General features: G+C 32.2%; 1 protein-coding gene across 11 annotated transcripts in view; it reads right to left on the bottom strand.

Moving 5' to 3' along the window:
• Positions 1–6,504: 6,504 nt before the first annotated feature.
• LOC144965293 (furin-like protease kpc-1) overlaps positions 6,505–13,901 on the bottom strand; it is a 157,915-nt gene continuing 150,518 nt past the window's right edge. For 7 of the 11 annotated variants that reach the window (XM_078900494.1, XM_078900496.1, XM_078900486.1 and 4 more), the window contains 3 exons: positions 11,512–11,648; positions 10,113–10,312; positions 6,505–8,895 (listed from right to left, as the gene is read on the bottom strand). In XM_078900494.1, coding sequence (XP_078756620.1) covers positions 8,637–8,895; positions 10,113–10,312; positions 11,512–11,648 — 596 coding nt within the window. In that variant the 3' untranslated portion in view covers positions 6,505–8,636. The remainder of the gene's footprint in view (positions 8,896–10,112; positions 10,313–11,511; positions 11,649–13,901) is intronic. The other 4 variants (XM_078900489.1, XM_078900492.1, XM_078900487.1 and 1 more) reach the window with 1 other exon arrangement.

The following is a 13,901-nucleotide window of genomic DNA, read 5'->3' as shown; positions in this document are numbered from 1 at the left end:
ATATTCCAGGATTGGCCGGATAAGTGCTTTGAATAAATAGGAGGACAAGTATTTCCTTTGTTATAAAGTAAAAGCACTCAGGAAAAAGTAATACAATGAGGAATTGTTCAAACAGGGAACAGAAGTATATTCCAATAAGAGCACACTACCAGTGTAGCTACTTAATTTGAGATCACCTAAAGCCTCATCCAGACACAAGCACAGGATCTCAATAAGTGGAACACACTCAAATGTTTACAGGATATGTTGCAAACATAAAATATAACCATCAGTACATAACTAGGGAACAAAATATCTATAAAATTTATCACTATAAATTTGACTGTTTCCCTCTCAAAACCAATTGACCCCATTCTAAGACAAAGACAGAACGCAACTTACAGATATCGGGAAATAGAAGACACAGCAAGTTACCTCCTGCCCAGCGTGGGATGTCAAACAGAGGGACCCGTTGTAAAGTTCTTTGAGCACACTTGGTGGATATTGCGCTATATATAAATGCTCAAATATTTTCCCCCCTTTCAGCAAAAGATTCCATGCAGGGCCTATGCTAAACCAAACTTCTTGCTCCAGAACAACGACACAAATCCCAATGGAGTTGACAAATGATATTAGGGGAAAGGAGTGGTAGCAAAGGCTGTGGATTAAAGAAGACTCTATCTGTCCAGGGGTGACCACCATTCTCCCGCTATAAAGAGATTTACAGTCATCAAATTGTGACTCAAAACCAAAAGAGAGAAAGCATAATCTCTATCTTAATTCTGACTTAAGTATCAAAAACTCAACTGAAGTCTTTTTTGTAGTTTTTTTTTTTCACTCACGTTCAAATTTTATTGGAAAGTTGCTTCCAATAGCATTTCAATCGAATTAGTACAGGAACAAAAGATACTCCTCTGTCCACAAACTCACAAATATACATGCACATCCGCACACACACACACACACACACAAGCGAGAGCGCGCGCGCACACACACACACACACACAGAGGCAAGCATACTTTGACATTAATTAAAGTAATCAGATGCAGAATTTTAAATAAAAAATATCAAATGGTCAGTTAATAAGCCTTTCATGCATGCTGTTTCAAATACATTGATAATTGGTATTATTATTATTACTATTGTTATTATTATTATGTCACTTATAGAACAACCATGTTCTCTTCTAAAACTGACAGAAGATTATGACAAGCTAAACATCAATCTCAAAATAACAAATGTCAATCCACTCAGATTCAATTTAGGCGCCTGGTCAATACCTACAATCTGGCAATCATTCAGGACTAATCCTCGGTCTGTTAAAAAAAAAAGAAAGAAAAAAAAGAAAATAACATCACAACCTGTTTTCTTAAGTTTCATGGTGATTGTTACAGGTTCGAGTCATATCTATGTTTGTTTTTGTTTTTTTGGGTTTTTAATTTTTAATTAAGGAAGCTGTTAAGTTAATAAAAATATTTGTTTAGCCCTTACAAGAGAGGCAGAAAACGTATGACAAAAGAGGACTACTCCAAACAGAGAATAGAAATGAATAAAAAAATCTATCTAGTCCGGAACAACTCACAACTCCCACCTGGACAAAGTGAAGACTTTTGAAAAGTCCCATCTCGACAAAGTTGGCAGTATTCAAAAGTACCTTCCAGACAAATCCCTCACTTCCCTAACTTCTCCACAGTCCTATCCAGATAAAGCGACGGTATTCCTAAGTCCAAACTAAAGTGAAGACATCCATAATTCGAAACCAAACACAGGAACATGAATTCATCTAAAGGAATACAATCAGTTTTTGACAATACAAACCGTACAATTCATTGTTTTGAGAATTTCCCAACTTAATTTCCTCAAACAGTGTTCATCAGCTGACATGAAAAGTAGTTTGTAAATATATTTTCAAGACCATTTCTAGTGCCAGTAAAAAAGGCATATGGGGATAGCCAAAAGGTAAATAGAGTTTGGACGTGTTCGAAAGCATTAAAGAAAAGTGAAATTTAAGTTGAATACTTCAAGAGATGAGAAAAAGAGCCATGAGCAATCGTCCAAATATTGTGAAAACATCTAAAAGTTTCACACAGGGCCAACCACAGTATCCCCTTACAAAAATACGCTCAAGCGTTTACAGTGTAATTGGTTATAATAAAATAATACTAATCTATAGTCTTTGATTTAAAATGAATAAACATTATCTCTCACAAAAATACAATGCATCTGACAGTTTCTCTCTCAGCAAGACTCCATGCAGGTCTAGGCTAAACTGAATGGTCAAATTCCAGAAAAAGGAAACAAAGTTACAAGGAAAGAACAGCTGATATATAGGGTAAAATAAATAGCAAGCCTATGGACTTATAAAGTTTCCACTTGTCCAGGGAGAGCCAGCATTCCACAAAACCAAGCAAGGACTATTTCCCTTGCAACAGCTCTGATAGAAACAGCAAATAATTTATCATAAAATAGCAAGTAATTATTCTTGGGGCCCCCAGTCCTTAACTGGTATTGTGAGCAACAATTGGTGAAACAACAATCGCTTTTGTCAACAGACGCCTTTCTAATGGGTATCCACCTATCTTTAATTAGGCGACAGATAAATGGGTATACTTTAAAAAATTATCTCCACAAAAAAAACCCCCAAAGAACGACATTTACTTTTGAAGGAAACAGATTTGTTTCGTCATTTGATTTTCAAATTAAATTAATCAATAATCAATGTCATTATCATCATCATCATCATTATTTTCATAATCATCTGTTTGAGGTATCATTATTCTTTTCTTAAAAATAAAAATCAAACACATTCATTTTACATTGCATAGTTCATGTACCTACTAATGACGGTTGAGTGAAATGAATAAAAGTTTTACCAATGATTGTGCGAAATGATTATGTTGATATTAATATGATGACCACAATCCAATGTCATGAATATGCAAATATGGAAGGAGAGAATTTTGTTGAACACTTGCAAATGCACACACACACGCACACACACACATACATATATACTCACGCACAAAAACACACACCATACAGAAACACAAACACACACTCACAAAAACACACAAAATGGATGAAAAGGTGAGAAAAAAAAAGAATACTACAATAATAAAATATCAAAATCATTAAATGCATAATCTGAAATTTCCCTTAAAATAATTTTTTTCGTCATTATTTGTAAAAAAATGAGAAACATTCAGTGTAATTCTTATTCAAAGATAATAAGTTGTTCATCAAAGTCAAGTTCAGCATTTATCACTCACTTGAGAGACAATGGTGGTGGTTCAAAATAACATCTTTATAACATCGTAAGTAAAAGTAATTTAACAAAACCCTGAACTTATGCATCAATAATTAAATCAGCAAACAATCTGTTCATTAAATTGCAAACATAAGTTTTATTTTTGCTAAACTAGTAATTGCCAAAACGATTTCTAGCAATGTGCCATGACAATTTGAAAAATCCCATCTCTTTCCTTTTTTTTTGGTGGAGAGAGTCTATCCATGTGCTTTTAAACTTAAAGCATATGTTATCACTCACTAGATAAAAAGATGAAAAATTTCCTTGCTTTTGAAATGTTGATTCCTTACTACAATTTTTGGTTATTTCAGCATCAGAAAAAAAAAAGAGGAAGAGATGTTCACAATAATAGATTTATATTATCTTTAAGAAGAAGAAAAAAAAACGGAGACTGGTTGTAACAGAACAGATTAAATTTCTTGGAGCAGTCAAATCTGTTCCTATGGTCCAGAGTCTATTCCAGAAACAAGTACAGGTCTTCCATCAAAAGGATGCTCACAAATGTTTACAATAGGGACAAAAAGTAACACCTGCCTAGCAATGGCCATATTGGTTCCACACTCAATAAAAAGAATCAAGCTATGGTCTTTACTACGAGCACAGATGCTTTTAAATAACCAAATTGATCAAATTTTTCTTTGCTAAAATGGTTCCTATGTTTTGCACCTGATTGTCAACATGGCTCGGAGAGGTAAGCCGATCCGTTTTATAGATTTCCAAGTGGGACCGATTTGTTTTGTTTGTTTTTAAGGGTTTTACAGCACTTACAAAACATTTAGGTCATATCAAAGCCTGTAAAAAGGAAGAAAATGGGATAGTAAAAAGTTCTAGAATTATTATTAAAGTACACATAAGAAAAAGGAAGACAAAGGGGAATTAGTTCAAATAGGGAGCAAATGTAGATTCCAAGAGCACACTATCAGTGTACTTAGTTTGAGACCACCTAAATGTCTCATCCTGACACAAGCACAGGTCCCGTCTCAGAGGAATACACTCAAATGTTAACAAATTATTATATATATAACACAAAAATCAATAAAATGCATAACAGAGAGATGATTTACAAGACAAAAAATATCATCTCCCAAAACGATATTTGACTGTTTCCCTCCCAGCCAGGGTCAGGATAAAACCAAGTGATCTAATTCCAAGACAACGACAGAAAGCATATTGGAAAACAGATATGGTAGGATAGAAGACACAGTGATTGCCTCCCTGCCTACTATGGGAGGTCAGGAACCCCGCCCAATGGAACTGCTTTTGGTTGCTGTGAATGTTGATAAGAGGAAATGATGTCACGACTTTGGAACCCTATTAATTATAACAAAGCAATTATATACATGTACAAAGAGAGAAAACAAGACGAAAATAAGAATCATCTTTTACAAACAATGAATCATCTCTTGCAGACAACATCCAACTGTCTCCTTTTTTGTAATAGGATCAACTTGGTCTAAGGAAATAAGGTCCAGTGCTTGACATGTGAAAGGAGACAAAGGGTAAAGACTAGAAGAGGAATTCCACATCGGAAGTCGGAAGATCTCTAATTTGGTTAAAAGATAATATAAATTTAATTTTGCAAAACAACAACTATAGCCTATTCTTTTCTCCTTTTCTCTCTCTCACTTCCTCCTCCCCCCACCCCCAATTTTAATTAAAAATGGCGTTTTCTTGTTTTGAAAAGCATGAAGGAAAAGCTAACTTACCAATAAATATCGGACTTTTTCTTTGATCATTTTATCCTTTTGATAATATCTCATTTACCAATCATACAAATCATAATACAGCTTGATATCAACACCCATTAATTTCATTTACTGTATGTTTTGGGAAAAGTAACAAGGCAAAAACAACAAATTAGTTTATGATACGGATTAGCAGTATGGATCACTGTTTTTTAATATCTCGGCTCAATAAATGTTTCTATCTTAGATGAATAGTATATTAATTATATTTAACAGAAAAATCTAAAGCATAACTTCTACAATAAATAATGAATGAAGATAGAAAGATCATTTTCATTCCTCTTCGGAGGTAATGTTATAAGAGCAAATTATTGTACAACTGAGAAGTCATGTGGCATTATGTGTTTATAAAATAATTACACAGTAATAATCATAACTCACAATAAAGTGAGACTCAACACATGATATAAACTTTATGTCAAGCAAAACACAAAGTACATTTATCTATTTATAATGTATTGATTCACAAAAAAAAAAAAAATAATAAAAAATAAATTTTAAAAAAGTATAACATAAAAATGCATGATTAGGGTTTTAGTGAGTTAATGCCTCTTTCTATCATCAGGTCTATACAATCAGAAGTCCAGGAAAATAGAATTTGACGACAAATTAAAAAAAATATGAACAAAAGCAAAAATAACAATAATCTATAGATACTAGTGGAGCTATGGTTATCTGATTGCAAAAGAAAGAAGGCTTAAATTTTAGACATGTGGTCATATTTTACACTGTTGAAATGACATTTTAGGTCTTATAATATTTCCATTGACCATTATTTTTGCAACAGATTACAGAAAAGTCGCGATCCTAATATTAATGACTACAACATTTTAAAAATTGAAGACATGAATGAAAAAAACCCCAGAAACTTGACAGTGCGGCCTACATCATGATAGTTGTCATTATCTAGTCGATTATCAACACAGTAATCTGAATAATTGCTTTTAATAATAATAATAATAATAATAATAATAATAATAATAATAATAATAATAATAATAATAATAATAATAATAATAATAATAATAAAAATAATAATAATAATAATTTTAAAAATAAAATAATTATACCACATTCAAATACCACCTCTTTCCTCCTTAAACCCCCCCCCCCCCCCCCCCCCCCCCCCAGAAATTAATAAAAATTATTAAAAAAACATGATTAAAAAAAAAAAAGAACAACAAAATAATAAGAATAAGAAAAAAAAATTCCGATGAACATCAGTGTGGTGGGTGCTTCCCTACTCTCAAACACAGGGGTTCACATTGTAGCAATAATCATAATGTAAGATCAAGGCAAATGGAAAGCATCAAGGCATGACAGTGTTTGAAATTAGCATTCCCTCACACACCAGCAACAACTGGCTTGCTTTCTATTACAACTACATTTTAGATTGGTAAAGTTAAATGATTTGTAATCTAAAACTAGAGACAGATAAAAATTAATGAACATGCGACCTTTTCATTTTCCTCTTTTTGAACAAGATCAGGGTGAATTTTTTTTTTAATACACAAAACGTTAATACTGTTTTCAAGACAAAAATCATATCTGTTTGACATGATAGATTTATAGTGAATCGTCTTTGGAGATTAAATTGTTTTAAATTGTCCATGACCACTGTTTACAATTTACTAAGAGAACTTCCCAACCCCTCATAAAAATCTAAACCAAAAGAAAGAAAACATGATGTTTATAAGAGCATTATTTGAAGACAATAACATTATTATGATTGAACTCAAATAATATTTAGGAGTCCTTCAACCTTTCAAGCAGATGAGTAGAAGGTGACCTAGTATTCAAGGAAACCTGGCTTGGCAACTGTGAATAAAACATACATTAATGTATGGAAAATGGCGATGGTATTGTCTCTCTGTGACAATTATTATATTCCAAAACCATGGAAACGCTTCAAAAACTCTCTCTCTCTCTTCGACCCCCCGCCTCCCCTCTCGGCAAAAAAGGAAGAAAAAAAAAAAAAAAAGAAGAAAAAATCTCTCAATTCATGCATAATTCAATAACTTTTTTTCTTCTATTTTGGTAAATATTTATGCTGTAATTTCAGCACTACTGAGACACCCTAAAAAAAGACTCAAGTAACAGGACATCCAAAATTGTATTATTTTTTTATCAGCGCGTGTGGTACTTTTAATTCGTTACCACATCAATGAACACAAAGAGGGTGCCTCCCTGTCCTGGAGGATCTCTAGCCACTGCTATTCCACTTTTAAAAAGTCATTAGAAAAATTTTATCAGTAATGTTGGCTTTAAAAAATCATTAAATACAAAAAAAACCCCCAAAAAAAACATTTCAATGCCAGAGTCATCGGTCTCATTTATATAAGTAACTAATACTGGGTAAAATTAGATTTGTCTATGTACACATAAATAGTTAATTATAAAATAAATCAACTCAACAAATTATTTTCTTTAAACGTTAAACGACACATAAAAATATCCTCATTGAAAAATAATGAGATAGAAGACTTTGTGAAAACGATTAATTAAATCTATGATTTTCCTAAATAAATCAACACCTGTCTTTTGAGGTTATACAAAATCCCCTATAAAATTTAAAAAAAAAAACTATTTTTTTCATGGTGAACTGTGAAAAAGCGAATAATGACCAAATGATTCATCACCATAATATAATATGTCAATTACTGAGAAGTTGATGGTGAGAGCTTTCATAGTATTTGACATTGACATCAAAGTCAATATCCAGGACTTGACAAAAAAATCCTCTTCTTCAATCTTTTAAAAAATATTTTTTTAAAAATGTGTAATAAATAAAATGTCTGTGACCTTATTCTGATCGAGGGAATTAAAACAAAAAATCTATCAGCCAATTTTAACGTATAAAACCTTCATACATGTACACCTTATACGTTTCCAACAGTCCATGGTTAGATTATGGAATGATTTGTGACAAAAAATGATATAAGTACAATGTTGATTATATTTTCATGAGCACATAGTAATCAATTATATTCATAAATGCACATATTAAAGCTTTTTACTGGTCAGACCACACAGGATCAACCATTTGAGGATTTTATCATTATCATTATGACATAGAAATACATATTATTACTGTCATACATCAAAACATTACCAAAATGTAAATAAAAAGGTGTAAAAAGTTATTTAAAATCACCTGCAATACAATTACACATTAATTAGAAATTCTACCATAACTCATCCATGCAATTTATGAAGAATAAACGAAATCTGTTTCCACCAGCTGAAAATCCAGGAGATTCTTCAATCTCAACAGAGGATTTATCATCATGACTTGACAGTTCACTAAAGTAAGGGAATACAAACCATCATAAAATGGTGAAAATCATCCTTCTGATAACATCATGGCTGTTCACTTGATACGGCTTTTCATATTCTCTTATTCTCACTTATTCATCATTCAATGACACTCTTATCAAAATACAAGGAGGGTTTTTTTTAATCCTCTCTCCCCATTCGCCACAAGCACAAAATGTCATTACTGTAAGAACTTTCAAGATTTATAAAACAAACTCAAGTATTTTTCTTGACAAACTAAAATATGGATTGTCATTAAATCAGCAAGGCAGCCATTCTATTCAGAGTTTCAAATATTCTCTACACGAGGGCTATATTGGTAAAAATGTTTGAAGCTAAAGGGGACTGGTGGAGGATCCTCTACTTCGCTGGTGCAACTGCCGGAGGAGCTGGTATTTATTGTGTGTGTTTCTCCATCGGTATCGTCCATTACTTGGTGTGGGACAATTCCATCATAGTGGCCTTTGTTCCAGTCAGGCAGGTAGTTGGGTTTGTTGTGCCAGCATAGTCTTCCCCTGTCTTTGGCTTGAAGTATCACGAAAATGACACTGATGAGATAGAAAAAAACAAACAGCTATATAATTAGATGGTGCTCTATTCCTCTTCTGCTTATAGATAAGACTGAGCATTACTGTCTGCATAAGGAGAAGAAAAAAAAATTGACGCTTTCTTATTGGTGGTTGCTTGTTGTGCAGTCTGGAAAGTCTACATATCACAAATGAGCTTAAATGAGCTTAATAAAAGGAGGTGAATTGTTAAAAATAATGTGGATCTTAAAGAACAAATATGATGAATAGCAATAGAAGAAGGCGGAATATTGAGAATATCAATATACAAATTCACCTCTTTTTGACTTATTTGATTAAATTATAATATTTTATAAAATCATCATAATATTGATATGGATCCGATCAGTATTATTCACCCTTTTGTATAATCAAAATATTTCATACGGTTCAAAAACGTGGAGAGTGACCATAACTACCTAATATAAATTTTTAGTTTTTCTTAACAAATATTTACAGTCCAGAAGATGACATTATCTCCAATAAGAGAAGTGACGTTGGATTGGACGTACATACAATAGAGGCTTGGTGACCAATCAGGCTTTAAATTGGAGCCCCTGAGCAGGATCAAGGTTGATAGATCCAAAGAGGGACAGTGGGACAGTGTTTGTTTTTGATTTTAAGGATTTTACAACACTTACAAACACTTTAAGTCATTTAAGCACCAGTAAAAAGGAAGATTATGGAAAAGTTTAAAAACATTCTTGATCAATGGCAGAAAAAATGGATTCAAATTTGGAAGAGGTTGATTCCATTAAAAAAAACAAACGTATCTGTGTGTTTAAGACCTAGAAGTTACATCTAAATACTGAGGTGTACTCTTAAATAATTATAAAAATAATTTTAATATTCTATAGTGAAATTATAGACAGATGATGCCTGAATCCCAGAGAAAACAAATGAAACAGGACCTGTACAATTCAAAGGCACAAAGACCCATAGAAAGGATAAATGATAAACGAGGAAAAGCACACACAGCAAAGGTAGACAAATATGATATCTCCCTCTAAGCTAGGTAACATGGCACTCATTTTTGACACATGGGATAGATCAGTGGACAGAAGCAAAAGAAGCAGGATTGTCATGACCCTTACAGAAGAAGATGACCTGAACATAGAAGAGTACAGTTGCAGTCCTATGACCCACTTGGGACCAAGAGGTGGGTTAGGAAGACCAGTGAGTGATTACTACATACATACCTGAATAGTAAGATAGCAGCGATGCATAGTATGATTGCCCAGGCCAAGTGCTTCATGACATCAGGATCCAAGAGGTCCCAGACCATCTGCTTCTCACACTTTTTGTCCTTGCGCTCAAAGCCAGAGGCACACTGGTAGCAGTCGGTGTCCCTTCCTTCTTTACATGTCAGACATGATGGATGGCATGGCTTGCAGACACCCTGAAAGTTTGAAACAGAAAAAAAAACCCGACAGATAAAATAAACGTGCCACACTGTGTTGGAAATCACTTTTAGAAAGAATTCATAGAATATTCCATGAGATTATCATAAGCATCATATTGTCTGAATCACAGGGTACTCTACTTATTTCTTGGTTGCCATTGTTTAAATACATTGAGAATAGTTTTTCGGCCTTTATATTGAATACTTGTGTTTTTTTTAAAATCACATCAATACAAACATGTATTAATAAATAACAATATTGTACACTAATGAGGAGAGGACGAAATATAATCAGTCCTAGAAAATCTCCCAAAAACACCTGTCTATTAAGTGAAGGATTATTGCCTGGCCACTGCAGCAGGGGTTTATCCCAGTTTCTGTAGCATTTAACATATTATACCAAGGTATTCCTACTCTTTGAATAGGAAAGGTCTACCCACAAAGTACCAGACCTAGCTATTCATTCGCTGATGAGAGGAAGAGTAAACTGTGAACACAATGTTTTTCCTTAGGGCATATAATCAAAATGTCTAATAATCCTTGACTCCATTCAGACTAAAGTTAGTGTCAAAATCAAGACTGTACCGCTACACCACAGTGACACAGAGCCAGGGCCAAAGGCAAAACTAAATCTCATTTAGCCTCACTCCACTACAAGGACGATAGCAACAAAGAGGGATTGAGAAATAATGGACTTGTTTGTTTCATAAACCTCCCCCAACCAGGGCTATAGGTAAGACTAAGGTAGGAGGATTAAAAAGATAAAAATAAACAATGAATTAATTTCAAGAATCCTGACCACTCCACAAAAGCTTGTTTGTTTGTTTGAAAGGGTTTTACGGCGCTTGCAACACAATAAGGTCATATCAGCGCTAGTAAAAAGGAAGAAACATAATACAGTGCATAACAGAGAGATGATTTACAAGACAAAAATTATCTTCTCCCAAAACTATAACTATACATTTGACTGTCTCCCTCCAAGCCCAGAACTCCGGCCAGGGTCAGGACAAAACCAAGTAATCTCATTCCAAGACAAAGACAGAAAGCAAGTTGGAAAACAGATACAGGGAGATAGAAGACGCACTTAGTACTTCCCTGCCCACTATGGGAGGTCAGGAACCCCACGCAATCCACAGGTTGATCTAACTCCAACCCTGAGGTAAAAAAAAAAGAAAAGAGCAGTCAAAACAACAGACCTGTGTGTGTAATAGAGGTTTGGTCGAATTGGGTTTGATGGGTGAAGCCAGGTGTACAGCTTGGACACTGTCAAAGTAATGCTGGGGGCATCGGGGAACACAGTCTTCTCCCAGCTTGAAGTAACCAGGTTTGCATTCTGAAGAATGATAAAAGTAAATGCAAATTATTCTCATAATCATGTTTGTTAGAGTTAAAAGCATTGATGAGGTAATAAGACCTCCAATAGTAAAAATATCTACTTAACAATAAGTAGGAAGAGTATTTAAGAAAATATGTTCTGTTAAATAAAATACACACAAGAAATCCTTACTATATATATATATATATATATATATATATATATATATATATATATATATATATATATATATATATATATATATATATATATATATATATATATATATATATATATATATATATATATATATATATAAAAGAAATATTCCTGTTGAAGAGTATTGAAAATTTATTTTAATAGTAACAATTACACCTAAATAGCCCTGAGACAAAAACAAACAAAATATAATTTAAAAAAAAACCCCAAAAAACCACCAAACAAACAAAAACACAAAAACAAAAAAAATAAAAATAATACAACAGAGAAGACTATTTTCAGGTAAAATAAATGATAGTATGTATGAAATGTTCCAAACATTCTTTTTCCGTTTAAATTATCTGAATATTGAATATTGAAGATTAAAATTGATTTATTATCATTGCTAAAAAAAAAAAGGCTGTTACTATTTTCTTTGAGATATACATACTTGTTTTGTCATCCAATTTCCAAATACATTATTAAGTGAGTAAAAGTAAATCATTTATATTGGTGAATATTTTAAATCTATGATCTATACAAGTTAAGAGGGACTTATTAATTATCAGGTGGTTGAGTCGTTTACATTGATTAAAACAATCATAGTGTTTGTGAGAATGGATACAATTGATAGATTTAGTTTGAGAAAACAAAAGTACATCAAGTTATAATACAGTAATCACAAAATCGCACACATTTTTTAACCGGTTTATTTATAATCTTTAACAATCTCTTTAGCATATGTTTCAAGTCAAGCATTCTATAAAGGCATTCATTTTTGTAAAATCTCTAAAAATAAACGCATGCTTCACTCATAATCGTTGTGATGAAATCAATAGAAATAACTTCAATCATTGCATTATTGAGGTTTGAAATTTGCCCTGATGCAACGTTTGAGCCACAGACATGTTAAATTTGTAGAAACGCATCATCTAACTAATCATTATTTGTACAACTATCTACATTTCATTTGTCTCGAAAATGCATTATAGGTTTAACAAAATCAATCTAGAAAAACAAACAATAACAAAGAAAAATGAAATCATAAATTAACTTTAAAAAATAAACATTCAAAAAATATAAATTAAAAAAATAAATCAAATCAAGAAAAGAAAAAAAAAAGCCCATTTTTCATCATATCTAAGGTTATGAAAAACCAAAATGTCATTTCACAAATCATTAAAATCTGTTCCCATTTGGGTTCAAACTGCAACCATTCTATCAATGGTTTTAACGTTAAACCATTTGTTTACCAATACAGGAATCTAAAAGATAATCTTGTGCAAGTATACTTGTCATATAGTATGAGTAAAATAAAAAAGGCATGCCTTCTTTATCACCAAGGAATTGGAATCAAAATGTCAAACAATAAAATCAATAAAACCAATAAAAGTTGATATTGGTTATTTGCAAGTCCTGAGGGCTCGTTCGTTCAATATAATAATTTAAAAATAGCACATTATCATCTGCATACAGACCTCTTTAAAAGTAGTAGCAATGATCTACAGCCATTCGTGCATTACAATGAATTTACTTCAAGACAGTAATTTCTGTTGTTATCCTACCAGAGGTTTTAAAATCAAAAAGTAAACCAGACGAAAAGAGAGGGAAAATCAACACCTTAAAAACTGAAATATGGATTTTAAAGTGAACATATTTTCAACTTTTTAAAACAAGTTCATGGAGTAATACCATAAAAACTATTTCTTTCTAATACTCTATAAATAAATTATTTTTAATTCAGTTTGGTTGTCAAATTTAAACACAAAATAAAAAAAGAGAAAAAAATTAATTTCTTATATCAAATATGTTCCTATTATTCTTAAAACAATAAATAATGAAGTAATTTTTGAGATATGATGAGTAGTGTTTAATATGAGGTGTCATAAATCAAAGTCAACAATACAAAAGATTAATTCATTATTGAGGACACATAAGTTAATGAGATCGCATGCGATTATCAGCATTAAGAAAACAAAATCTATTTGATGTGATCAAAGTTGGAATTTTAAGTTAATGATGATGAGTGTATAATTGTTAGTCACAAATCAGGTTGATAATAAAATGTGTGAT

Source organism: Berghia stephanieae, chromosome 2 (assembly GCF_034508935.2).
Source record: "Berghia stephanieae isolate SIO BIC M18660-M18661 chromosome 2, UCSD_Bste_1.3, whole genome shotgun sequence".
Taxonomy (NCBI): Eukaryota; Metazoa; Mollusca; class Gastropoda; order Nudibranchia; family Aeolidiidae; genus Berghia; species Berghia stephanieae.
This window is presented reverse-complemented; position numbering and strand designations above follow the sequence as displayed.